The sequence below is a fragment of the Lasiosphaeria miniovina genome (assembly GCF_030549165.1).
Source record: "Lasiosphaeria miniovina strain SMH2392-1A chromosome Unknown B0T26scaffold_1, whole genome shotgun sequence".
Classification (NCBI taxonomy): Eukaryota; Fungi; Ascomycota; class Sordariomycetes; order Sordariales; family Lasiosphaeriaceae; genus Lasiosphaeria; species Lasiosphaeria miniovina.
The window spans coordinates 5,919,691-5,944,494 of record NW_026848220.1 but is presented as its reverse complement, the minus strand read 5'-3'; the positions used below and the strand labels follow the sequence as shown (position 1 = coordinate 5,944,494).

General features: G+C 57.6%; 7 protein-coding genes and 1 non-coding gene across 8 annotated transcripts; 3 read left to right on the top strand and 5 right to left on the bottom strand.

Annotated features, from left to right (window-relative positions):
- Window positions 1-12: 12 nt before the first annotated feature.
- Window positions 13-3,246, bottom strand: B0T26DRAFT_635549 (beta-galactosidase; the record flags this gene model as incomplete). Its single annotated transcript, XM_060436733.1, has 2 exons — window positions 13-1,177; window positions 1,238-3,246. 2 exons carry the CDS (start codon window positions 3,244-3,246, stop codon window positions 13-15), a joined length of 3,174 nt encoding a protein of 1,057 aa, XP_060303527.1.
- A 1,723-nt stretch (window positions 3,247-4,969) lies between these two features.
- Window positions 4,970-9,720, top strand: B0T26DRAFT_737236 (uncharacterized protein; the record flags this gene model as incomplete). Its single annotated transcript, XM_060443420.1, has 9 exons — window positions 4,970-5,223; window positions 5,313-6,653; window positions 7,434-7,508; window positions 7,583-7,658; window positions 7,696-7,750; window positions 7,829-8,423; window positions 8,495-9,043; window positions 9,109-9,330; window positions 9,480-9,720. 9 exons carry the CDS (start codon window positions 4,970-4,972, stop codon window positions 9,718-9,720), a joined length of 3,408 nt encoding a protein of 1,135 aa, XP_060303526.1.
- A 654-nt stretch (window positions 9,721-10,374) lies between these two features.
- On the bottom strand, window positions 10,375-11,471 carry B0T26DRAFT_634229 (chaperonin 10-like protein; the record flags this gene model as incomplete). The annotated part of the gene is made up of 2 exons (XM_060436606.1): window positions 10,375-11,111; window positions 11,192-11,471. The coding sequence occupies 2 exons, from the start codon at window positions 11,469-11,471 to the stop codon at window positions 10,375-10,377; spliced, it is 1,017 nt and encodes a 338-aa protein (XP_060303525.1).
- A 1,370-nt stretch (window positions 11,472-12,841) lies between these two features.
- B0T26DRAFT_689209 (uncharacterized protein) lies at window positions 12,842-13,909 on the top strand. The gene is made up of 2 exons (XM_060441026.1): window positions 12,842-13,198; window positions 13,286-13,909. Exons 1-2 carry the CDS (start codon window positions 12,934-12,936, stop codon window positions 13,765-13,767), a joined length of 747 nt encoding a protein of 248 aa, XP_060303524.1. The 5' UTR covers window positions 12,842-12,933; the 3' UTR covers window positions 13,768-13,909.
- A 1,697-nt stretch (window positions 13,910-15,606) lies between these two features.
- Window positions 15,607-16,665, bottom strand: B0T26DRAFT_632422 (ClpP/crotonase-like domain-containing protein; the record flags this gene model as incomplete). Its single annotated transcript, XM_060436440.1, has 1 exon — window positions 15,607-16,665. The coding sequence occupies one exon, from the start codon at window positions 16,663-16,665 to the stop codon at window positions 15,607-15,609; it is 1,059 nt and encodes a 352-aa protein (XP_060303523.1).
- Window positions 16,666-18,069: 1,404 nt separating this feature from the next.
- Window positions 18,070-19,989, bottom strand: B0T26DRAFT_631555 (amino acid/polyamine transporter I; the record flags this gene model as incomplete). Its single annotated transcript, XM_060436363.1, has 4 exons — window positions 18,070-18,672; window positions 18,809-18,970; window positions 19,024-19,535; window positions 19,602-19,989. The coding sequence occupies 4 exons, from the start codon at window positions 19,987-19,989 to the stop codon at window positions 18,070-18,072; spliced, it is 1,665 nt and encodes a 554-aa protein (XP_060303522.1).
- A 2,003-nt stretch (window positions 19,990-21,992) lies between these two features.
- Window positions 21,993-22,837, top strand: B0T26DRAFT_77802 (uncharacterized protein). Its single transcript, XM_060446643.1, has one exon. It carries the CDS (start codon window positions 22,290-22,292, stop codon window positions 22,788-22,790), a length of 501 nt encoding a protein of 166 aa, XP_060303521.1. The 5' UTR covers window positions 21,993-22,289; the 3' UTR covers window positions 22,791-22,837.
- Window positions 22,838-23,795: 958 nt separating this feature from the next.
- Window positions 23,796-23,869, bottom strand: B0T26DRAFT_t15. The gene has a single exon. It is a non-coding gene; the product is annotated as a tRNA-Lys (tRNA).
- Window positions 23,870-24,804: the final 935 nt, after the last annotated feature.

Sequence of the window (24,804 nt, the reverse complement as noted above, 5' to 3'; positions counted from 1 at the left end):
TCAGTGAGTCCGTCAAACACTCACGGCCTCGAGCACAAACGAAAATGCCATCTCCTCGACCTTCACCTTGAGATCCTCCCGGACACCGGGGCCGCACGCCGCAGTGCCGACGCCGGCAACCTTTGCGTCGAGCCGCAGAAGCGTCGCATCTTCTTCCGCGAGGTCGCAAGGGTGTGCGGCGGCGTGGATAGCGGCGGCGCTGTGGTGCGAGGCCGCGAAGCTAAACGCTCTGTCGCAGTTGGCGGACCAGCTCGCGGCGTCGCCGGCGATGGCGCGCAGGCCGCGGCCGTGGGGCTCGGCGAGGGTAACCCAGCGCGTTGCCATGCGGTTGGCATTCTCCTGCGGCACCTCGTAAGGCGTCTGCAGATCGGCGACTGAGCCGACGGCCCACACACCGACGCGCTGCGCGGCGCGCTTGTCCGGGTACGACTCGCCGGGCCCGAGGCCGTGCCACTTGACAGCGTTGAGGCGGCGGGGAAGGCGAATGTTGAGGCCAACGCGGGGTACGTCCTGAGGGGCATAGCCGGACGGCTTGAGGGTCACGGCGATGGTAAGAGTCCCGAGAGGGCAGATGGTGAAGGTCGTCGTGGCGAGAAAGCCCCAGGCGAGAATGGGCGGGGTGAGGAAAGCGGTGGTGGTGATTTGGACCTTTTCAGGCGTGCATGTGATGCTGCTAGACCGCAGCTGGCTTGTCATGGCATCGACACCAAATCGCTGCCAGTAGGGGAGTGCCAGTGCTCTGTCGTTATCGGTGGGCGGGCGCCAGAAAGACAAGCTGATGGCGGCTCCGTTGGCAGCGAGGTCAGATTCAAGGAAGGAGACATTTCCGGCCTTCCAGCTGGTGAGGTGGCCGCGCGCGTTGTCGAAGACGAACGAAGATCCGCTGCCCTTGATGATGGTTTTGGCGCCAGCTTGCTCGCACCGGAACGCCGAAGACACGCGGGTTAGGGCCGTTGACGCAAGAGACGGCTCGTAACTAGAGAGTTTGTGCTGAAACCACGCGACCTCATGGCCGGCATTTCCCCAAGACTTTGGGTCTCGGAGGCTGAGCGATATAGTCAAATAGACTTCCTTCTCCGACTTGATGCTCAAAGCAGAGGAAGGTAGTGGGACCTTTGCACTCGTCCTAGGTGCAATTGGCGGCAACTCAAGAACACCAGAGTCAAGGAGAGAAGCGCTGTGAGTAGAATTAGACAAGATCAAGATTGAACGAGCGGGACGTCATGTCATGGCTTACCTTTCGCCAAAATCTTCTACCATGTACGTGGCAACGAGGTGGTCCAATCCGATAAAGTCGTAGAGATTCAGGACGACAATGTCATCCCCCTCAACGCTCACCCTCACAGGCTGGATGACCTTTTTGAGCTCAACTAACCCTGGTGTTGGCTTGTGGTTGCTGTAAAGAAGGCCGTCCAGGACAAAAGCGCCGTCATTTGGAGTGTCGCCAAAGTCGCCGCCGTAAGCGTAAAAGGACTTGTCGTCGGGATTCTCCTTCCAGAGACCATGGTTTGCCCATTCCCAAATGAAACCTCCTTGTAGCCGGGGGTATGTGCGGAATGCTTCTTCGTAGTCCTCAAGCCAACCTGGGCCGTTCCCCATGGCGTGGGCATATTCGCAGAGGATGATGGGCTTCTTGAAGCTGCCATCTGCGTCGACGCCCTCAGTCTTGGCCAGCTTGATCAAGCCCTCGACCGACGGGTACATGAAGGAATACATGTCTGCAGACTCGGCATGGGGGTCGCCCTCGTAGTGCACCAGCCGCCCCGGATCAACCTCCTTGGCGTAGTCATACATGGTCTTGTGGTTCTGACCATAGAAGGCCTCATTTCCGAGAGACCAGATGATGATCGAGGTGTGATTCTTGTCTCGCTGCACCATCTGCACCATGCGGTCCAGATATGCAGCCTTCCACGAGGGATTGTCGCTCGTGTACTTGGCGGCTTTGGGAAACGTCATCTTCTTGCGTTCCTCGTAGTCCATCTCTTCCGGGATGTCTTGCGGTCGTGCAACAGCGTCGTAGAAACCGTGGCATTCCAGGTCCGCCTCGTCAATCACCCACAGCCCCAGCTCGTCGGCAAGGTCAAAGAGCTTTGGGTGGCTGGGGTAGTGGCTGCAACGGAGTGCGTTGATGTTGTGCGTCTTCATCAAGAGCAGGTCCCTTTTGATGAAGTCGAGTGGCACAGCCCGCCCAAACAACGGGTGGTGTTCGTGGCGGTTGACGCCGCTGAACTTGAGAGCCGTGCCATTGACCGAGATCAGGCCGTCTTTGAGCTCCACCTTGCGGAACCCGACTCTTTGAGTCACATTCTGCACTGTGGTCTCGCCTACCAGTAGGGAGATCTCAACATCGTAGAGGTTGGGCGTCTCAGCGGTCCATTTCCGGGGACTGTCAATGGATAGACTCAGATCAATCTTGCCGTCGGCGCTAAGGGTGCCTTCTGTCACGGATACCACACCACCACCATTTTTGGACAGTTCGTGAAGGACCACTCTGACGGTGGCTGGCGTGCTCGCTGTCACACTGACAGTTGCGTTAAGAGTGCCGGTTTCGTACTTGCTGTCCAGATCGGTTCGGAGAAACCAGTCCTCGAGACGGTTCTCGGCCGGGAAGGCAATGAGGTGGACATCACGGAATATTCCCGAGAGCCACCACTGGTCTTGGTCCTCGATGTAGGTGCCGTCGGACCACTGGTAGACTCTCACATAGACTTCGTTGGGACCGCTCCTGTCGACGTAGGGCGAGATATCATACTCGGAGGGGTTCCGGGGGCCCTGTGCATACCCCACAAGAACGCCGTTCACCCAGACATGGTAGGCACTGTCGACGCCGTCAAAGCGCAGCCGCAGCTGCGAGGTCGAGTCCCACGACGAGGGGACGTAGAAAGTGCGCCGGTACGTGCCCGTTGGGTTCTCTGTAGGCACAAAGGGCGGGCAGACGGGGATGGGGAACTGGACATTGGTGTAGTGGGGGATGCCGTGGCCTTGTAGCTGCCAGTGGCCAGGGACTTGGATGGTGGTCCAGTCCTCGCCCTGGGCAGCCGCCGGTTCGCTGGCCCAAGCAGTCTCTGGCGCCTCGAGGGGGGTCGAGTCGTAATGAAAGTCCCACTGGCCGTTGAGGAGCAGAGCGGTCTCGGGGATGTAGTACGAGCGTGGCGGCAGCGTGTTTCTCCTGAAGACCTCCTCGTTGCAGTAGTCGGGAGTGCCGTCTACCTGTTGGGTTGGTATACCGCGTTGCGTGGATGCCATTGCCTCGGCTTCTCTTGCTGTCTCAGTCGCAAAGGCAGTCAGATGAAAGGGGAAAGCCAAACACTGAGGAGTGGCTATGGCTCACTGAGGAGTGGCTATGGCTAACTGAAGACGAGGACGAGGGGGACGGCAGGAGGATGAAGACGGGGACGCCACGAGTCTTGCTCTCCAGAAACTCAATGCTTCCAGAAACTGCTTAGCACTCCGGTCATCTGGTACAGCACGTACAGACCGAGAGCACTTGCCCGTTAGTTATATCGTCCTGGAAACAGAGCGTGGAGGCTGAGTGGGGGCGGGGGCGCGGGGCACAGGGGGCACAATGCAGCGTGCAGGCCGTCCCGCGCTTGCGGATGCTCCGTCGGAGGAGGCACCGGCTTACGCCGAGACCAGCTTGCGCTCCTCTACCGGATCAGATCGGGCTCCAGTCTTTCCAGGCATCAGCTGCCCGTCGCCATTGGGCTACCTGCGCTTCCAATTGTGGAACGGGCGTGTCGGCGGCGTTGCCCACTGTAAAAGCCCCTAATCCGAGGTGATGCATGCCAAATGGCCCCAAAATGGTGCGCGGCGTTGGCCTTCCAGTTCACCAGTAATTTGGCATTACAAAGTCAAGTCGCCCGCCCCAGATGAAATGTGGATTGCCGTGTCTGGACGAGCCGCGGTGTTACCTGCACCAGGCAGCAAATGGAAATGGATGAAAGATGCAAGACGGGCCGTTTTCGGGTGCGCACCTCTTCAAGCTCGTGTCTCCAATCGGCTGTGACGAGCGGCAGCTGTTGAGCGGAGGCGTCCCTAGCTGCCGTGGAGCAGGCGACAGATGCACACATGTCGCGGGGGAGAGAGACCCGAGCAAGACGTTACGAGTAGTTCGAATTGCGAACTATGGAACCAGCAATCCAATGGAAGTTGAGGGACCGCAACGTTAGACGACTGGACGATTTCATCACTCTGGCAGCGACGCAGCCGGTGCGGGCCGCGCTAGGCTCGTTGTGGAAGACTGGACGCTGTAGGTTCCTTGGCGGGGAAGTCGGAGCCGAGCGCGAGCCAAAGCGCCTTCCCAAGTTTCCAGCCAATTGACAAGCCCCAAAGAACCCGAACCCCTGCCACTCTGCGCTAAGGTACCCCAACTTTTCTCCCCCGACTCTGATCACCGGATGGAGCAGAATCAATCCATCCAGGGAGCTTGCGTGCAAGAAGGCCCGTTCAAATGATGCGAAAAAGCAGGTTGCATACAGGCAATATCCGGGAAACCTCCCATTTACCGGCCCTCACCGCACGCGCTCGCTACACTACCCACGTACAGCTGCACTACACCACCAGAACACGACATGACCCCTGGCCGTCGGTCGTCGTGCGGGGCACGCCAGAGACGGAAGGGAAATGGCGATGGCATGGACCATTGGATGGCGATGGATGTTGGCTATGAAGGCATGGGACCATTGGATGGCCCCGGGAATGTTGACGGGTCGACAATTCATCTCCAAGATACCGTCGCATTCACCCCGCCCGCCCGGCGAAGCGATGGAGCAAGGCGTGGAGGTGGAGGTTCAGGCCAGACCCCGGACTCGACAGCTTCGAGCCTCCATCAAGCAGCCGGGCCTGCATTTAATATCCGGGACATCGCCTCGACTCCAGACCGTCTTGGACCAGCCTGCTTGTCGCTCAACATTGACTGAGACACTGCAGCACCGCATCACCGCGTCCCTCTACCCTGTCTGCCACCGTAATGGCCGCCAGCACCGAGAAGAACGCTGCCGTAGGAGGCTTCGACCACCGCGATCACGATGACGCCGACACCGATGTTGCTGTCCAGCTTGCTCACGATGTCGACGACACCAAGTACCCGCCGTGGTCTCCCACCATGTTCCGCCTGTACTTCGTCCTATCTGTGGCCTACCTGTCCGGCTGTCTAAATGGCTTCGACGGGAGTCTCATGGGAGGCTTGAACGGCATGAAGTCCTACCAGCAATACTTCAACATGTAGGCCTCTTCTCCCAGCTCCACAAAAGGCCCCTGTCGGGCCAAACAAGTTGCGACGCCGGCTCGCTGACATCCTCCATCAACTCAAGGTCAACTGCAGGCTCTAGCACAGGCCTGGTCTTTGCCATGTACAACATTGGATCGGTGGCGGCCGTCTTCATCACTGGACCCGTCAACGACTTTTTTGGCCGTCGATGGGGCATGTTTACTGGTGCTGCTCTTGTCATCGTCGGGACCTGTGTCCAGGCGACGAGCGTCAACAGCGGTCAGTTCCTGGGCGGCCGCTTCGTGCTCGGCTTCGGCGTGAGTTTTTGCTGTGTCTCGGCCCCGTGCTACGTCAGCGAGATGGCCCACCCCAAGTGGCGCGGCACCTTGACCGGCCTGTATAACTGCACGTGGTATATTGGCAGCATCATCGCGTCTTGGGTCGTCTATGGCTGCTCCTACCTCGACACTACCGATGCCTGGCGCATACCCGTCTGGTGCCAGCTGATCACGTCTGGCTTCGTGGTTCTGGGGGTCTTCTTAATTCCCGAGAGCCCTAGATGGTTGATGGCCCAAGACCGCCACGAAGACGCCATCAAGGTGCTAGCGACATACCATGGCGATGGCCGACCCGATCACCCCATTGTTCAACTGCAGATGAAGGAGATGGCGAACCAGATCTCGACCGAGGCGTCGGACAAGAAGTGGTACGACTACCATGAGCTCTGGAACACGCACTCTGCCCGCCGTCGCCTCATCTGCGTCATTGGCATGGCGTGCTTTGGCCAGATCAGCGGAAACAGCCTGTCGTCTTACTACATGGTCAACATGCTCAAGTCGGCTGGCATCACGGACGAGCACAAGGTCTTGGCCCTCAATGGTATCAACCCAGCCTTGTGCTTCTTTGGCGCCGTCCTCGGTGCTCGCATGACGGACGTCATAGGCCGCCGGCCGCTGCTGCTCTACTCGATCGTCTTCGCCTCCGTGTGCTTCGCCATCATCACGGGCACCAGCAAGTTGGCCACAGACGACCCAACCCAAGTGGCGGCGGCTAACACGACTATCGCCTTCATCTTCATTTTCGGCATCGTCTTCTCGTTTGGGTGGACACCGTTGCAGAGCATGTACATTGCCGAGACGCTGCCTATGGCCACACGCGCGAAAGGTACCGCTGTTGGCAACTTCTCATCCTCGGTCGCCTCGACAATTCTGCAGTACGCCTCAGGGCCCGCTTTCGAGAAGATTGGCTACTACTTCTATCTCGTTTTCGTCTTCTGGGACCTGGTTGAGTGTGCTGTCATGTACTTTTACTTCCCAGAGACCAAGGACCGCACGCTTGAGGAGTTGGAAGAGGTGTTTTCGGCCCCCAACCCTGTCAAGAAGAGTCTGGAGAAGAGGAACGCCCTGACAGTCCTGAACACTGTTGGTGCCTCTCGTGGCGAGAAGTTCCCCCAAGCTGCTTAAGCGGGGAGGAGGAGATGGCAGCGGAGGGTCGGTTGCTTTTAGGACAGCGCAGTTAACAGTCTGTCGAATGGAAATAAGCCAAGACGCGGTCCCGTCGAGGCTAGCTGTTTTAATTCTCAGTGAACCATGACCCACGAACCCACGTGGCGGTGGTTCGGGCAACTGGCCCACATTGTGCCCTGACACAGTGACAAGCAGACGGGAAAGCACGAATGTTTGGGCCCACCGGACCGACGAGACCCGAAAATAGCGGTTTCATCGAGACAGGTCCCAGGCAGTCGGCTACAGACCCCAAGTACCAGACTGCCGTCTCCGCTTCCCCGCATCGTCTAGAGGGTTTAAGGCAGGTGTCCCCAGTCCCGTCTGCCCATGGGGCCCCTCTTTTCCTCTGCTGATCTTGCTGCACCTCCGCTCTTCGGTCCGCTTCGGATCGAGTGCTGCTTTGTCGTCGAGCAAGCCTTGCTGACTACCTAATGTAGCAGCCAGTTGTAAGTCGCCGGTGATCATGTCGATGGACAACGAACCCTTTGGTGAGCCGAACAGGAAGAGGCTCAGGACCTCGCATGCAGTGGGTCCCCATCCCATCGCATTCCCCAGGTCTGGGAACCGGCGCTAATGTAGACGCTCTTGACCAGTGCGATGTGTGCCGAGCTAGGAAAATCCGGTTGGTCTCGGCGTTTCTCAGATCTGCGTCATGTCTTGGGATCGTCCTCGACGACGAACCAAACTGCCTACGTGCTGACTCTTCGCGCTCGCACCAGATGTAATGGAAACACGCCCTGCGCCGCCTGTGCAGCAGCCGACAATGACTGCACATATGGCTCGGATGCGAACTCGTCAGTGCAGCCCCCCGGCTCCCTGTCGCCCCTGAAGTAAAAAAAAAAACAGTGCGCATCTGACAGCCAATAAGGAGGGGGAAGAGCGACCTCATCCTCGAGGGCGTGCTGCGCGTCGAGAGGTTTCTCCAGGAAATAAACGCGACTATAGTGTGTCTCTCTGCATTAAATGCACCGGTGTCCCGAGGTTGCACAGCTGACTCGTTGCCAGGCCGCCTCGTCGTCGTCGTCATATGCCGACAGTGCTCGCCAACTCATGGTTTCTCCTGGAGCCCAAGGGTCATCGATTGGCAGGCAGAGCTTTTCTGGGAGTCCGCTAGCAGAAATCCACCCGGGTCCGCAACATCACCGCCAGCAGACCCCCTTGAGCGAGCCGCACCACTCGAACAGCCTCGAGAACGCCGTGCTGGACTCGTGGCATACCTCGACGACGGAATCGCTGCTGCAGTGGCCGCATTTCGACGTGTATCCGAGCCTGCGCGACGACTACGTCTCCATATTCCAGCTCGAGCAGTCCCGGCCGCCGGTCCGGATGCGCACGTCGACCATGTACCCGTACGTGACGGCTGAGGATGTTGGCGGCATCGTCGACTCGTTTGAGCACGCCGTCAACTTCTGGTATCCGACCATGTCGCAGGAGCAGCTGAAGAAGACGCGGACCATCGTCACTGACGGCGTCTTCGACGAGGACGGGCCGTCCACCTGTCTCGCCCTGCTCACCATGGCCCTCGGCTGCGCGAGCCAAGTCACAGCGGGCCTGGCAACCAATGTCGGCAACTTGTCCGAAGAAGACGGGAAGCGCCGGGCGAGCCGCAGGGCCATGGGTGATGTCTACTTTGACGGCGTGCTCAAGAAGCTGCACTTTGCCCACACACATGTCAGCTCAACGGCGACACACTGTCTTTTCTTTGTTGCGTGAGTACGCTCTACTTGACACCTGCCGTGTATATCTTGAGCCCAACAAAGCTGAACTCGCCAAACTTTAGCATGTATTTCGCCTTTCTCCGCCGCCCCCTCCAAGCGTGGGAGTACATCAGCGCCGCCGCCGCGAAGTGTCTCCTCCTGCTCTCGTACCCGCCACAGGACGAGACGCCCGAAGACCTGGAGCGCATCCGCCGCATCTTCTGGTCGTGCTACATTCTCGAGAGCGACTACCTCGCCGAACTGTCCAGCCTGCCGCTGTCGGGTATCGCCCGCATCGAGTCGTCGATCCCCCTACCCGGCGGCTACCACACGCACACGTCGGCGCTCGAGGAGGAGCAGTCGTCGCTGTACTTTCTGGCGTGCATCTCGATGCGCCGCCTGCTCAACCGCGTGCACCAGCTGCTCTACGCGCGCGACACGGGCGCCTCCCTCGACAACGCCCGCTTCCCCTACGTCGTCGCCGAGCTCAACCACCAGCTCGACGACTGGCGCGACGTGCTGCCGCCCGCCTTCGCCTTCTCCGTCGGCTTCAACTGCGAGCCCACCGCCACCGAGCACGGCGGCTTCCTGCGCCAGCGCTACCTCACTTGCCGCAGCGTCATCTACCGGCCGTAAGTTTGCAACGGGGAGACAGACAGACATGGACCACTGACATTTACCGGGTGGCGCGTGGCAGATATTTGATGTGGATGCTGAGCGGCAGCGGCTCAGGCCTTGTCCCGGACGGCCGGCGCGCCAGCATCGCCAGCAGCGGCAGCAGCGGCGTCGCGCGCCCGGCGGCCAGCACTGAGGTCCTGACGAACTGCAAGGCCTGCCTGGACGCGTGTCTGTTGCATATCTTGAACCTCAGGGGCTTCTCACAGACCGTGTTGGTCGACACGTGGATCTGCTCGCTCTCGTATGATTCCTGATTCCTGTCTTCCATCTTCCGTCTCTCGTTTCCTGATCTCTAGTCGTTCCCCTTTTCCCTCCCTCCCCCCCCATCTATCCCTACCATCTTCTATACGACCCCTATTCTATCGCCAATCTGACACACACCGAAAATAGAATGGCAGGCGCTATGCTGGTCCTCCTAGCCGCGTGCAAGATCCCGGCCCTGCGCAACCTCATCGGCCCCGAGGTCCTCGCCGCCGGCGACCACCTGCGCCAGCTCCTGGAGGGCTGGCAGCGTGTAGCCGGCGACCCCACCGCCCCCTCCGTCGACCAGAGCGTGCGCATCATCGCCGACGCCGACCGCTTCATCCGGCAGGTCTACGGTCCCGCTGGCGGCGACGCGTCGCATAGCTGAGGTCGCGTCTTGGCCTTTGGCAGGGTATCTGGCAGCTTTGTTGGTGTTTTGGTCATTTTTCATGTATTCTACTTGTAATATTAAGACTCGATGTCTCGGTTGCTTTCTCCGTTTAGAGTGTTTGGGTTGTGCCGGAGTAAGGGTTGGTGCGCTGCGGGAAGTTTTCACTTTTTTGGTCGCTAATGGCATCAAAGAATCTTGCGAGCTGGGCGGGAAAAAGAACCAGTGACATTTTGTTTGCTTCTTCCAGCGGCATCCGCTGCCAACCTACCGCTGCGTGTCTTGTACGGATTTTCTGCACCACAAGTTTGCCTCGGCAATTTTAACTTGAAGCAACGTTTAGCGGGAACACGTCAGCTGTTTGGTTTGCTTGCTGACCCAGTGGACGAACTTCGAAAAACCTGTCATATGCGGCGAACTGTGCACGGAGAGGAAGCTCGACGAGCACACTCAATAGTATCAATAGGGGTGGTTGCCGAGAACAACGATGGCACCTTGTACCGACAAAAACCTGGTAGTGCAAGAAGCGTTGTAGTTGAATTTCGTTTGTCTCGTCAAGCTAACTCCAGGTCCGTAGCCCACGGCTTTCTTTCCGGCGCGAGCTACCCGTCGTCGCGGAATGGAACCGGTTGCAACGCGTTTGCCCATCCAAAATTACATGACAAGGACGTTCCTGAAGCGCGGCGTGCCGGCCTTCATCCCCTCAAAGGCGTTGTGGAAGTCGGCCAGGGGAAACGTCTGCACCATGCACTTGACGCCGTGCGTCTTGACAAAGTCGAGCGTCTCCTCGCAGTCGAGCGCGATGCCCGACGGCCAGCCGACGACCTGCAGGCCCTGGACAGCGATGGCAGTGGTGTCGAACTCGACGTTGCCGACGGGGGCCAGCACGACCAGCTTGCCGTAAGGCTGCAAGCCGGGCAGCAGCTTGGTCATAGACGGGCCGTGGGGCGCCGTCGACACGATCATAGCAGCGCCGCCGAGCTTCTGCAGCGCCGCCGCCGGGTCCTCGAGGTTGGTGTCGATGTAGCCGTGGGCGCCGAGCTCGAAGGCAAAGTCGCGCTTGTCGGTGCCGCGCGACACGGCGATGGTCTTGTAGCCCATGGTGCGGCAGAACTGCACCGCCAGGTGGCCCAGCCCGCCCAGCCCCTGCACCGCCACCAGCGTGCCTTGCTCAACATGCATCTTGCGGATGGCGTTGAACACGGTCACGCCGGCGCAGAACAGCGGCGCTACTGTGGCCACGTCCATGTCCCGCGGGACCCGCGCCGCCGCCTCGGCCCGCAGGATCACGTACTCGGCGTAGCCGCCGCTCTTGTTGAGCCCGTTGACCGCCTGGCTCTCGCAGTTCTGAAAGTGCCCGCGCTGGCACGTGCGGCAGGTGCCGTCGTGGCCTGATGTGAGCACAAGGTTAGTCTTTCATCTGATCTCTTGGATTTCTTGTCTGGTTATCATGTGAGCGGGGCGGAAGAACCTCCGTGCCATCCACTGCCCACGCGGTCGCCCTCCTTGAACAGCGTCACATCCTCGCCGATGGCCACGACGTCGCCGACAATCTCGTGGCCGGGAACAGCGGGAAACGTGACGGGCGCCGACTCCTGGAGCCAGGCATCCGAGTGGCAGATACCACAGGCGAGCACCTTGACGAGAATCTGGCCCTTGGTTGGCAGCACCAGAGGGAGATCTTGGAGCTCGAGATCGGCGCCGTGGGCCTTGAGCACGGCGGCCTTGTATGTCTTGGGGAGAGACGACATGGTCAAGGTTCGGTTTGTGTGGAGTTGTGGAGTTGTGGAGCTGTGGAGCTGTGAAGTTGTGGAGTTGTGGAGTTGTGAAGTTGTGGAGTTGTGGAGTTGTGAAGTTGTGTAGTTGTGGAGTTGTGGAGTTGTGGAGTTGTGAAGTTGTGTAGTTGTGGAGTTGTGAAGTTGTGTAGTTGTGGAGTTGTGAAGTTGTGGAGTTGTGATGGTATTCGGTTGAATTCACCGGCTCTGTTGTGTCAGGATCGTGTCTGGCAAGACAAATTGCAGAGGCTTTTCAAATGCTGGATTCGGGCCCGACTTTATACCTGAAAGACAATTACAGTTTCGACAAAGGCACGTGCGAAGCTGGAGAGGGAATCCGAGAGATGCGACTCATCCCGGCCGATAGAGAGTCTTGGCTAGTCTGAGTCTCGAGTCCGCGCTGGGCACTGGGATCGGGCTGAGTAAGGACCCGTATGCCATCGAGGCCCTAAGCTCCGCGGACGTCATGTTAAATCGAGTGTTAGTTAGATATCTGCCGTTGGCTGCGACATGGCGGCCGCAGCGGGCTTTGATGATTGGCTGCCGACGGCATCGTCTCTGCCGGCATCACCGCTCGAAACCAACGTTGACGTTCCTTGGCCCGCCGTCGGAATTATAGAGCCAAATTGTTCCAAATCCGATTCGATCTTGTTAAGCCCGGTTCCGAAGACCGAGTGGTGCCGTTTATTGGCTCATGGCGCTGTTATCAGCGGGTGCTACGGGCGCTAACCCGAAACATGGCGTTCTGCGCATCGGGCAAAGAAGCGCAAAAATACGGAATTTGTAACGCCCTTCCCATTGGGTTGAGGCTGTCCCTACCAAGGTGCTTCGAGCTGTTCCGCACTGCTCAGGTAGAGAACTTCGAAATGTAAATCCTATGTGGGGTCTGGAGGATAATTATCCGTTATTCCGTACAGGGCAACGAATTCCCGAACCCTAACCCAGGCATTCTTTTCCACTGTGTCCGAACCTATCCGCAGTTCCAAAACTAGTCTAATCCGCAGTCGCCTCTCTAAAAAAGTGGAAAGAGAAGTAGAAATCACCCCTCTCCCTAAGCTGCCCGTAACACTCCCGTGGCACTCCCCATCCCCACTCCCCTGGCAGCATGGCCAGAGGCTCAGACGAAAAAAAAGCGTATAGCCTCTCGGCTTGCCGCGTATTAGCACCCCTGGCACCCAACTGGGTTAATTGAGAGGATAAGGTAACTACCCAATGACTGACTGGAAACCTAACCCACTCGCGCTCGCTTCGCGGAGTTTAGCTTCGCGGGCTGGAATTTGCGGACATGGCAGACGCTCAGCCAGGCTCTGGTCAGATAAATCGAGCCCAATTAAACACATTACTGCAAAAAAAAAAAAAAAAAAAAGTCCAATTCATTATTCGCAGCCACTTGACCACGAACCAGCAGTCTCGCCTCGTGACCAATTGATTGCCCGCCATGTTCCTCGCCGACAAAGTCGTTCTCATCACGGGCGCCTCCAAAGGCATCGGCCGAGCCGTTGCAGAGCGCGTGGCTGACGACGGCGCCAAGGTGGTCGTCAACTACCTGTCCGACAGCAAGTCTGCCGAGGAAATGGTCGAGCGCATTGGCAGTGACAACGCCTTGGCCGTACAGGCCGACGTGTCCAAGGTCGCCGACATTGAGAGGCTCGTGGCTGCAGCGGTCGAGAAATTCGGCAAAATCGACGTGGTCATGCCCAATGGTAATTACTTAGACCCTGCTGATAAGGCTTAAGACGATCCCCTGGACCCGAGCCCGTGGAAACCGCTGACAGAGACACAACGGCCAGCGGGCTACATGGGCATGAAGGACCTCGCGCACTCGACCGAGGCCGACTACGACCGGCACTTCGACCTCAACGTCAAGGGCGCGGCGTTCCTGGTGCAGAAGGCGGTGGCGCACATGCCGACGAGCGGCGGGGGGCGCGTCATCTTCGTGTCGTCGGGGCTCACGACGTCGACCAACGTGTCGCCGGCCTACGTCATGTACGCGGCCAGCAAGGGCGCCGTCGACCAGCTGACGCGCGTGCTGGCCAAAGACCTGGCCCGCCGCAACATCACCGTCAACGCTGTCGCCCCCGGCCCCACCGCCACCGAGCTCTTCTTCGACGGCAAGTGCGAGCAGCTCGTCTCGGCCATCAAGGCCGCCAGCCCCTTCAACCGCCTCGGCGAGCCCGCCGAGATCGCTAGTGTTGTTGCATTTCTAGCCGGGCCAGAGAGTGCCTGGGTCTCGGGGCAGGTTATTAGGGTGAATGGCGCCAACATGGTGTGAGATGTGGCCGTGGGGGTGGAAGAGATTTGTGTTTGGCAGACTAGATAGGATAGATCTTGGAGGGCTGTATTCTATAGCCATGTAGTAGCAGTCTGGGTTACACAGTAAGATCGAGAAATTAGATGACAAGCTTTCCCCTTCACCCCCCCCCCCCCCCCCCACCCCCGGCTCAGACATGCATCTCTCTCGGCAGGGTTCCACACATCAAACCACCTGTCATTGCTCCTAATTATTTGAGTTAAGCAATTAGCATTATCATCACGGCACTTTTCTGTTCTCTTTGCCCTTCTCTTACAGAAGGAGGAGTCGTGTCATCCATATTCCGAGAAGGAACGACGAAAAAAGAAGAAAAAAAGGAAACGAGGAGAGAACAAATAAAATGCCACGCAATAGGTAATTACTGACCTCAACACCGAAAGGTATCCGGTCACAAGGTCGCCATGCAAGGGAGAGGGCTTGCAACTTCAGTTCTTGTGATTGGCCCTTGAAACCACCGCCGTAGGCCGACATACAAGACGGAGCTGCTCCCGTTCCCGTGGCTGCAGCATATATTATTTCCTTTTATAAAGCTTATTCTTTATTTATTTCTTCTACTTGAGGGCCTGCACCTGGAGCAGATGGCGACGTTTCTGTCTTAGATGACGGCCAACCGCGAGGCCAGCCGAGCTTCTCCGCGTGGTCGACTTTGGCCGCGGGGTGGCCGCGGGCGCCGACCCGTGGGCGCCGCTGTTCGTCGACATTGGCGGCGCCAGGGGCCACCAGCGCATCGCGCTCAAGGACCGGTTCCCCGCGGCCGGCGGCCGTATTGTCTTACAGAACCAGGTTGTCGTCGTAGGCCAGTAACTTACTAACTGATCTAAAACCATAGGTGCTCGACGGCCATGGTAACGTGCCTAGCCGCCGTCGAGCGGTCGCGCGCCGAGTGGGACGCCCTGCCCGACCGCGCCGGGTTTGTCGTCAAGCCCGTATCGAGGTATGCGGAGGAGTCCGAGGACTCAATCATTATCGCTGTGCCCAAGTGATTTATTCATGTGTGTGTTTGGGATCGGGTTGGTATATTTAGGTGGCACACGCAATCCCAAGTCTAGTGGTTGGCTCTAGTTCTAGCCATGGTGTGTTGGATTTGTGCTATTGTTTTTATTTGTGAATGAAACCTTGCTGGCAACTGCCAGCCTCCGGAATACGCGCATTCAATACGAAGATAGTTTCAGGTGCTTGAATTTCTGCTGTTTCACCTCCGAGGGGTGGGCTGCTGGCGTGTCAACAACAACAACGCGACATCTGCCTGTCATCCTTCCCCGCGTCATAAGCAAGAGTACCTAATTGGCTAACGGCAAAACCACAGAGCTGGGAGACAATGACGTGCGTGTTTTCTTCTGTGGCGCTTTGTTCGTATTTTGAGGGACAAACAGATCTAGACTCCGACGGAGAGGCACAGGGTGGCCTCCAGCGAAACACAGTAGACCCATACTGTGGTTCACAAGACGAGCCACGGACTCACGGGCTCACGGAGGCTGGAGGGGGCCAGATATTTCGTCACAGGTCTCGGATGGAGTCTTATTGTTCATTTTTCCGTGGCCGGCTCGCAATTCCGCCCCTCCCGCCGGACTCTCTGTCTCGTGGGACCAGACACGCCCCTCTCGTACTGCCTCGTGTCACCCACAGAAGTAATACGGGAGAGAAGGAGGGCTGTTTGAAGCCCGTAGCTGGTTGCACAGGGCAGGCAGCAGCAGGGGGGCTATCAGTAACAGCCCTGATTTTGCTCACCGAAATATCTCAGCCGTGTTGGGTCTGTCTCGGTAGCAGGCAAACCCACCCGCAGGACAGGGGTCTCCAAAATCAGTCGCTGGTGTCTTGCCCAGGGTCTGCCGCGCCACCGAGACAGACCCAGACGGGCTTCCGCTTGTGCGCAAAGGCGTCGAAGCCCTCGCGCGCGTCCTCACTGCGGGCGTGGAGGGCCATGACGCGGCCGGCCCAGTCGACGGCGTCTTCGTAGCCGTCGGCTCCGCTGCCTCGGCGGGGGTCCTCCGTAGCGCCGCCGTCGCGGAGATCACAGTGCTGGCCGTGCAGGCCGGCCTGGGTCCAGAACGCCCACTTGCCCATGGCGTTCTGCTGGGCGGGCATTTGGGCCAGGCGCTCGACGGTGCGGAGGACCTCGGCGTCGAGGGCGTCGCGCTGGGCCGCGTGGTCGCCGTCTGCGGCGCCCGAGACGAGGCAGACGCCGGCGCCGGCGAGGTCGGCGGCGGGGACCGGCTCGGCCATGGCGAGCATGCGGAAGGCGCGGCCGTTGCCGAGGCGCCGGCTGACGGCGGTGGCGGGGCTCGAGCAGGGCAGGCCAAGCGCGGCGCCGGGGAGCTGAAAATGGGTGGCGGCAGCGTGGGCGACGGGCAGGTCCGTCGACAGGGCCAGCTGGCAGCCGGCGGCCGTGGCCAAGCCGTGGATGCGGCCGACGACGAGCGCCGGGCTGCGGCGGATCAGCGACATGACTTCTGCGCAGAGGCGGAAGGTGTCGCGCACGTCGGAGGGACTGAGGGCGCGCAGCTCGGAGAGATCGTGGCCTGAGCTGAAGACGGGAGCGCGCTCGGGAGAGTCGTTGGGGGAGGCGAGCACGAGCATGTTGGGCAGGCCGGCGCGGTCTCGTGCCCAGGCCCGGGCAGACACGAGCCAGGCGTAGCTGGTGTCTTGTGTGGGTTTGGAATTGCATGCTTGTTCGAGCTGGGTGAGCATGGCGGGTTTGAAGGGCGGAAGGAACAGACGTTGACCCGTGGCGGGGGACGTGTTGTGCGCAATCAGCTGGTCCCGCAGAGAGCGCAGCACCTGGAGCGAGAGGGCATTGCGCCGGCGAGGGTTGGAGAGGTGTACGTATGCCGCATGGCGAGGGAGCCGAGGGAGCGTCATTTCGTTCGTTTATGGTGATGCGCAGCTTGGGAGGAAGTAAGTTGTGATTGATGTGAGCCCGTGAGGGGTGCGGAGACGAGGTTTCAGGGCAGAATCTGCCGAAAACGGACTAATTACGTACTATTTCCAGCGTCAACCCATTCTCAACCAGAACCTTCCTTTACAGCCTCCAAATACAAAACACGCCCGTCAGTCAAAGTTGTGATTTTCTCTCTTCTTTCAGCCCCAAGTCGTGTTTCGTTTGTTTCTTTTTTCAGCCCCCAAGTCGTGTTTCGTTTGTTCAGTCTTGATGCAACCGTCACAAAAACCGAAAGTCCGGCACTTGTACCCGCGCAGCAATTAATCAGAGCGTGATTCCACATCTCGACAGCAAAGTTGCCGAATTAGGCGGGGAGGTAATTGGGTGGTTGAACATCCCAGCTCTCTGAATACCCAGTCCAGGCACTCGACAAGGGAGCCCAGCTAAGGTTTCTCGCGAGCCGCCCCCAATCCAATGCCGGCTGCCGAGTTGCCGCCTTCGGGCCTATGGGACATAGGCAGTCTGCACTTTTGGGATCCTGGGGATTCGGGTACGCATTGCTTTGACCTCCCCCGGTGGCACAGCTGGCCAAGATTCCAAACTAAGCCTTTCTGCTCCTATATTCTAAACCAAGCCTTTCTGCTCCTAGATTCCAAACCAAGCCTTTCTGCTCCTAGCACGCATTGCACACGAACCGCGCCCGCAGGGCCAATGTGTCAGATGACCACATCGCATCGCCGCTCTTATGAGTGTCGTGAAGTCACAGATATATTGAAGTCTGGCTGTGGAGGGACGCGGCCTGCTGTGCCATGTGGCGCGAATCCCATGCCTCAGCATCGAGCCATACGACCACCAAGGCCACGCGGCAGGCAGAGCAGATGCTCTTCACCGAGTGTAATGGTGGAGTTCTAATGGGAAGATGGTAAAATCAACAACGGCACGTGGAGCTTGTCACAGTCATAGTTGATGCCGAAGGCGTGGGAATTGGGCATGGACGGAGGCCGGCTTGCCTTGTTCGCCGAAGCAGGCCCTACGCCTCTCTCGAGGGATGGAAACCCGTCGGGGCCAAGTCTGACGGTCAAGACCACGATGCCGTGATGGGACGAGATAGACTGGGTTGGAGTAGAAGAAGGGAGGAGCACGGGGCGTGAGGTGGAACTGGCGAGGGTGCTTCGAGATGTTCTAGACTTGAAGTAGCCGAGAAAGATTTATACGAAGTTTGTTTGCAGTAGCTTGCAATTCCTAGCGGTCATAAGCCACCGCCCCAAGACTCTAGCAAAGATATAAGAAACACCCAATCACAAAGTATCGAAGCTACACACACACATCTTAGTGAAATAGGCTAAACAAAATAGTTGAAGGAATAAACAGAAAAGAAAAACAAGTCAGGAGCTAACGACCCCTGACCGCCTTTGATATGCTTTTCTAGCCCAATAAAAGGCCAGCCCTAGGATCCAGAGACCAAGGAGAATGATAGCCTGGGTGGGAGCGAATGCGGCTCCCCGCACGACCACGAAGCCGCTCACCAGCGAGAAGATGACGGGGATCAGAATCGTAGGCTTGTACGGCCGGGCAAGGCCGGGCTCGCGAAACCGCAGGAAAATCGCGCCGACGACCGTCAGGAAGAAAAAGGTAAACTCGCCAAGCCCGTTGAATGTCAGCAGCGCTCGGAAGTTGCCAAACAGAATGTACAGGGCCGCGAGGGCCGTCGAGAGAATGATGGAGTTGATGGGGGCGTCAGATTTTGAAGCTCTGGGGGCAACGAGGCCGTTTTCCGCAGGTGCAGCAGTATCGTCGTCCGCGGTCCTCTTGATGCCGGCGCGTCCGACGATACTGAAAACCTCGGGAAACCACTCCATGTTCGCCGCTGCAACCGCCATGCGGCCGGCCACAAACGAGTTGCCCAGCAGGGATCCCGCGACGACGAGGCAGATGAAGACGGCTGCTAGTATTCCGAAACCGGGGCCAAGGAGAGTACTAAAGGCGGTCTAGTCCATGTCAGCAATGGCATGAAAACAAGATGGCATAAAAACAAGATGGCATGAAAACAAGATGGCATGAAAACAAGATGGCATGAAAACAAGATGGCATGAAAAAAGATGGCAGATATATATATGCACGTACCACTGCCACGCTGTCAGAGGTGGAAACAACATTCCAGGGCAACAAGATATAGTAGGCGGCGTTTGCGGTGATGAAGCAGACGATGATGGTCGGGAGGGCGGTGTTTATGGCGAGTGGGAGCTGGACCGCTGGCGTCGAGAGTTCTGCCGAGATGTAGATTGCCTGGAAGGCTGTCAGGCTTTCTTCAGTGCTGCAATTCAAACAATTCAGCTCACCTTGTCCCAGCCAGAATACGCCCACAGTGCGGCGTAAAGCGCCGCTGAATAGTGCCCAAACATCTCCCACTGGCTCAAACGCGTCCAGTCGGTTATGCTGCCATCAGGGTTGATACTGTCGCGGAAGGCAAACCAGGATTTCTTGAACCAATCACCGCCGCCGACGTCCCGGTCTGGCGCAGACGAATGCAGGATTATCACGGCAACCCCGGTCACGACAACGGCCGCAATGGTGACGAACTTGACGACGACGAAAAAGTTGTTGAGCCCGGTGCTGGCCTTGGTGCTGATGGAATTGGCGACGCCGATGACCGACAGAACCAAGATGGACAGGACCTTGTGCACCAGCCTGTCGCCCTCGCCCGTCACGCCGACGGCGGAGTAGATGCTCTCGACGAAGACAATACTGAGAATGGCGAGCGTGGCGGGCATGACGGCCACGATCCACGTCCACGCGGCCAGGAACCCGAACGCGTCTCCGAAAATGTACTTGAGGTACGGCTGCACGCCGCCTGCAGATGGCGTCAGTACGAAACGGCGTGATGCCATTGAGGGGAGGGGGGGGGCCGCCAGCTCACCTTCTCCCGGGATCGCCGTGCCTAGCTCGGCCATCGTCATGGCGCCAGACCAGGCCAGGACGCCGCCAATGAGCCACACAATCAAGGCCGCGCCGGGCGACGGCACATTGGTGTCGATGGAGCCGGGCGAGGTAAAAACGCCACTCCCGATGACGATGCTAATGACGATAGCAAACGCCTCGAGGGCGCCTAGGTTGCGTGAAAAAGTGCCGCCGACGACGCCGTGCTCAGAGTCGCATCCGTTTGTCCCATTCAGAGACGGCTCCGCGCTCGCGATGTCGTCGACGTCGACGTCGGCGTCGGCGTCGGCGTCATGTGTCGGGGGGTGTTGGCTGCTGAGGAGTGCCGTCCGCTCGCCGTCAACAGAAGCGGGCGTCTCTGAAGACATGGCGTCGTGTTTCCGGTGGCCGGCGCTGACTCTGGGGGTCTGGGTTCCCGATCGCGTCTTCCGTGGCGTCGCGGGCGGTGAGAAGACGGGAGGGAAGAAGGTGATGGACGAGGATGGGCTTGGCTTCTCCATTTTGCCGTCGCCGAAACGTCGTTAGCGGACCTGACAGGGGGCAGCCAACTGCAACGCTCGGCGCTGGCTACGCCACAGGCAGCAATCCAGCAGCCCAATTGGTCGAGGAAATCTGGGGGCGCAAATAAGGCCTGGCAGCAGCTGCGGCGTGCTCCTAGCCGCTGATATATGAAACCTTGAGGCTAGCAACGAAGAGTCAAGCCCCTGGGCTTCTGATAATTGCACGCGAGACCCAGATACAGACTTGTTCGTTGCCAAATTTCCAGTCAAGAGTTATTAGGGGTATCCTTGACTGAATGAATGGCGTGGGGACAAATCTGTTGAAAAGCGGGCCGCCAGTCCAGGATTCCACTGGCTTTCTCGTCAAAGAGGCGAGAGGTGCGCTATGTACTGCACAGTAAAAGGGCACAAAATATCACCCGGGGTGCTATGAAGTGCAGATTCAACGGCGTTGTTCTGCAACACCAGGGCAACAGATCGTTGTCTCTGTCACAGAACAGCGTCTCTGTGACAGAGAAGCTGTTCAGGAGCTAGACTGCAACGCCATTGCTAATTATCCTCCCACCTGTGTGTGCTGTTGTGGCGAGTCAAGGACGACAGCCCTCTGGCAATTCTAGACTAGCATTGAATCCGCTTGCGGATGCGAATCTCCGGCAGGCTGAAAGCACGCAAACCCTGCCAGCAACCTCTGGCACCAGGGATCCACCCAAGTCCCAGTGGACGTTGATATGGCAGCCCCCCGGGTGTTAGCAGCATGGAATTACTCGAATTAGAAAAGTCGCTTGGCAATCAAAACGGACGGCATTTCATCCCAGCTCCCCCAAACCGTACCTGCCGTAGTACCTGCCGTAGTTGACAATAGGAGACGAGTAGGGAAACACTGCCAGCCTCTATAGTGCTACTAGGTTATAGCCACTATATAGAGCCTACCAGCGCTCGCAACGTCGGGCAGGGACCAAGTGTGCCGTGCATGTATCTTGATCTGGCAGCCAGACCGTTAGACTGTTGCATTCACTCTTTCTCCCATCCGTGACCTTGGACAGGCCAAATAAGGAAACAGACTGTCACTATCAGCCCATAAGGAGACTTAGAAGAGAGAAGCGGCATTCGCCCTGGTACCATCTGCAGTAAAGAAAACTCCGCACTCCTGCTCCCACACGTAGAGTTCCAGAAGCATCCAATAGCCAAAGAGCTAGAATAGGCAGGCGTGTGGGAGCTTTGACAGGCTAGGAGTCTCCCTCAGGTATCTTGTTTTCGGTGTTCTGTTCGGGCCTTCTCTTTGGGCATTGGGCTCGCAGCTCGAGCAAAATTCCCCCCCAGAGATGACAACCCCTCCGTCCCACTCGCTTCGTTTTTTCTTCTCCCTTCTTGCTCCTCTTCACTCTTCTTCTCCACGACGCAACAGCAAAATCCTCGCCAAACAGCAAGCCAAACCCCGCAAAGCCGGTATTCCGTTAAATCCTATTGTTCTTGTTCTTTTTGAAATTCATTTTTAATCGGCATTCTTTTCTCGACATCACTAGAGAGCATCGTCCAAAACCATTACGGCACTCCGCCCCGGAGATAGTCTCTCTGGGCTCCCACAGCGAACCCATACGGCTCACTGCGGCTCTCGTCATTCGGCTGCGTCCAGCAACTTCGGCTTTTGCCTTTAGCCACCTCAGTCCTGCCAGCACTTGTTCAGGTACAGCACCCATCGTCCCCTCAACCGCGGCCATCTTAACTAGGCAGAGGAAACTAACATCCACTCCCCTCCGTCCAGAAGAGACCACCCATCATCAATCGGCCGTCCATCGGAGAGCGCCCTCCCGCCAGCTGCCACGCTCGTCACCCAGCCACGGAGAAGGTGCCCGACTCACCACATTTCGACTTTAATGCGGCCAGGTGTGCTTGAGTCGCACACATACCCCACATACAAACCACAGTCGTCACTCAGAGCAAGGGGGAGCCTCATTGAGCATACGAAATAAAACATCAACTACGCAATCGGCCGTCGGCCTCCCATCGGACGGCGCCTCCCCTGCCACACCTGTCAGCCCGCGGCAGGGGGGGAGCCCAACTCACCACACTTCGACTTGGTCCGGTCGTGTGTTTCCGTCGCACACACAGCTCACATACTAGCCACACAAAAAACCAACTTCGCTTGCGGGCGGCCCGGCCGGCCGACCATGGTTTCACGGTCGGCTCGGCCCCCCGCGGCCTCCCATTGGACGGCGCCTCTCCTGCCACACACATCACCTGGTGGCAGGGGGGAGCCCAACTCACCACATTTCGACTTTATTTCGGTCGTGTGTGCTTGTGTGTCACACACAACCCACATTCCAACCACCCAAACAACACACAAACAGCATTGGGAGGGGGAATGCTGTTGGGGTGTTGAAGTGTTTGTGGAAGGGGTTTTTCTTTTTCTTCCTTACTATTTTTGGTACTCTTGGTACTCTTTTTTTGTCTTTTCTTTTTTACCCAGCATTTTTATTTATCATGATTATTTTGTTATTCTTTTCTTTATTTCTTTTTTTCTTGGCAAATACTATCCTAGCAACTGGGAACGCCGGCAGCGTGCACGTCAATGCTGGCCGGCACTTCAACCAACCAAGGCAGCTCATTGCTTGACCTGCACAAGCCCGCGTCCCCACGACTTGCGCCGTTGGGAAGCCCTGGCTGGTTGAAGTGCTGGTCCAGTTACACCAGTGTCTCCCGAGGCATCTGGCTTCTTTGTTACAGGTAGAAGGGGAGGAGTTCTCAGCTTAGAGTAGATGTTATTTAACAACGCAGAATGCCAGTATTTAGTTTCACTTCAAAGCCTCTGCTGCCGTGCTGGGAAACAACCTTGTTCAGTAGTTGCTGATGAGTTGGTTGCGTCTGTGACTGTTTGTCCCCTGCTCGATAACCGGTAAAACAGATAGGGTGATGCAGTACTAATGTCATAATCGTGTTGTCGTCGTCTTCGCTAACGACGTCACCACCCTTCCGCAGGCTAGCAACATCTCGGCCACAAATAACCTAGGCAGCCTACGCGCCCACCTTAGTTGTTTAGCGGCGTGTCAACGACCCTCGACGAAGAATGGTCAGTGGGCCGACATAACAGCCAAATATCGAGGCAACATTCCACTAGCCCAGAGTATATTAATTCGTCAACAAACGCTGTTGATCCGGATTTGACCAATGCAGCACGGGTCAAAGAAGCCAATCCACTTATTTCATCGGCAGCGAAGTTAGAACCTCAATTCGTGGCGCAGTTTACAGAAGAAAAAGGGGCGGCCAAACGCTCACAGCAGGCCACCGGACCCACAATAAAGCAAGTTGTGCCCGAACGCGCCGCACAGTTGGTTTTGGCAAACGAAAAAGGCGTCAGCGGAGAGATGAACGGCAAAAAAAAGAAAAGCAGCTGTTTTATTTGACTAGGTAAATAAATAAACGAACAAAGCGCACAAAAATTCGGATCGTCGCAAGCGAGAGTGCGAAAAACAAAGAACAAAAAAGGGGGTTGGGGTAGTAGCTGAGGAGGTGCATGGCGCAGTGGCATTTCGGGCGGGAAGCGCCGGGAGCAGTGCAGTACTGGGGCTGTTGCCCAAGCTGGGCGGTTGGTGAATCGATGCAACCTCTAACAGCGCCGATGGAAAACCAAAATAAAAATGAAAATTAGATAATTACAAAAGACCAAAAAAGAAAGCCGCCAACGGCGAGACTCGAACTCGCAACATTCAGATTAAAAGTCTGACGCGCTAACCAATTGCGCCACGCCGGCTTTTTTTGTGTCGACAGGAGGAAGTCCATCATCTGTGCTCGTTGAGAGTAGGGGCGTTAATTGGAACCATAATGGGGCAGGGAGGCAGACGCAGTGGCAGATGGGAGACGGCAGAAACCCGCTGGTGGCTTCAGATAGAAGAAGAGGGCGGCCGCGCGGCGGGGCGGGGCACGGTGGGTGACCTGGCCGTTGGGTCTGTCTCTCTGTGCTGGAACTTGGCGGAGCTCAAGCTCGTCTTCCTGCGCCATACGGAAAAACTCCCGACATCTATCCATGCTGCGTTTGTTGTTGGCCCACAGGCGACGCCGCACAGGGTGGAGCAAGCCTAGAAGGAGCCTGGAATAATCGAGGGGAAAGGGAAATAAAAAAGAAAAGGGGTTGCGGGGACCCTGAAAATCACAATCACGGCAATCACGGAAAAAGACTAAATCCCCTAGTCCAGAAAGGCACACACGCCGCTAACGGGGAAGCAGCTAGGGCTAGCTAACGGAAAGCTCCAGAACGGGAACGGTGGAGAGAGCCAGAGAGAGACGACTTGACGTTATTAAGTTATTAGCGACTTCTAAAAGTCAAGCGGAGCTGTGCTGACGAGTACTTGCTGTGCTGACGAGTACTTCGTACCTAAGGTTTCTCATCACTCAGCCGCAGCTGTGACGTCAATGGGAGCAAAAACATTGGACTGCACGCACAAAAAAGACCCCTATCGCTTACCCGAGGGACTGGACTGGCGGCGGCGGCGGCGGCGGCGTGGCAAAGCTTCCTTTGCCCAAGGCGGAACACCGATGATATCATTGCATTCCTCATAGCAGTGAACTAATGCGGCAATGCAAATTCCATTTTTCTTTGTCTTTTCGGAGCAACCTACCTAGTTACAGGGTTATCAATGATCACGGCAGGGCACTGTAGCTAAATAAAAACAAAATGACGAAGAAGAA

Coding starts and splice junctions, on each gene's coding strand:
- B0T26DRAFT_689209 (XM_060441026.1), top strand. CDS start 12,934: ATGTTCCTCGCCGACAAAGTCGTTCTCATCACGGGCGCCTCCAAAGGC. Junction 13,199..13,285: donor CGACGTGGTCATGCCCAATG/GTAATTACTTAG, acceptor CACAACGGCCAG/CGGGCTACATGGGCATGAAG.
- B0T26DRAFT_77802 (XM_060446643.1), top strand. CDS start 22,290: ATGGTTTCACGGTCGGCTCGGCCCCCCGCGGCCTCCCATTGGACGGCG.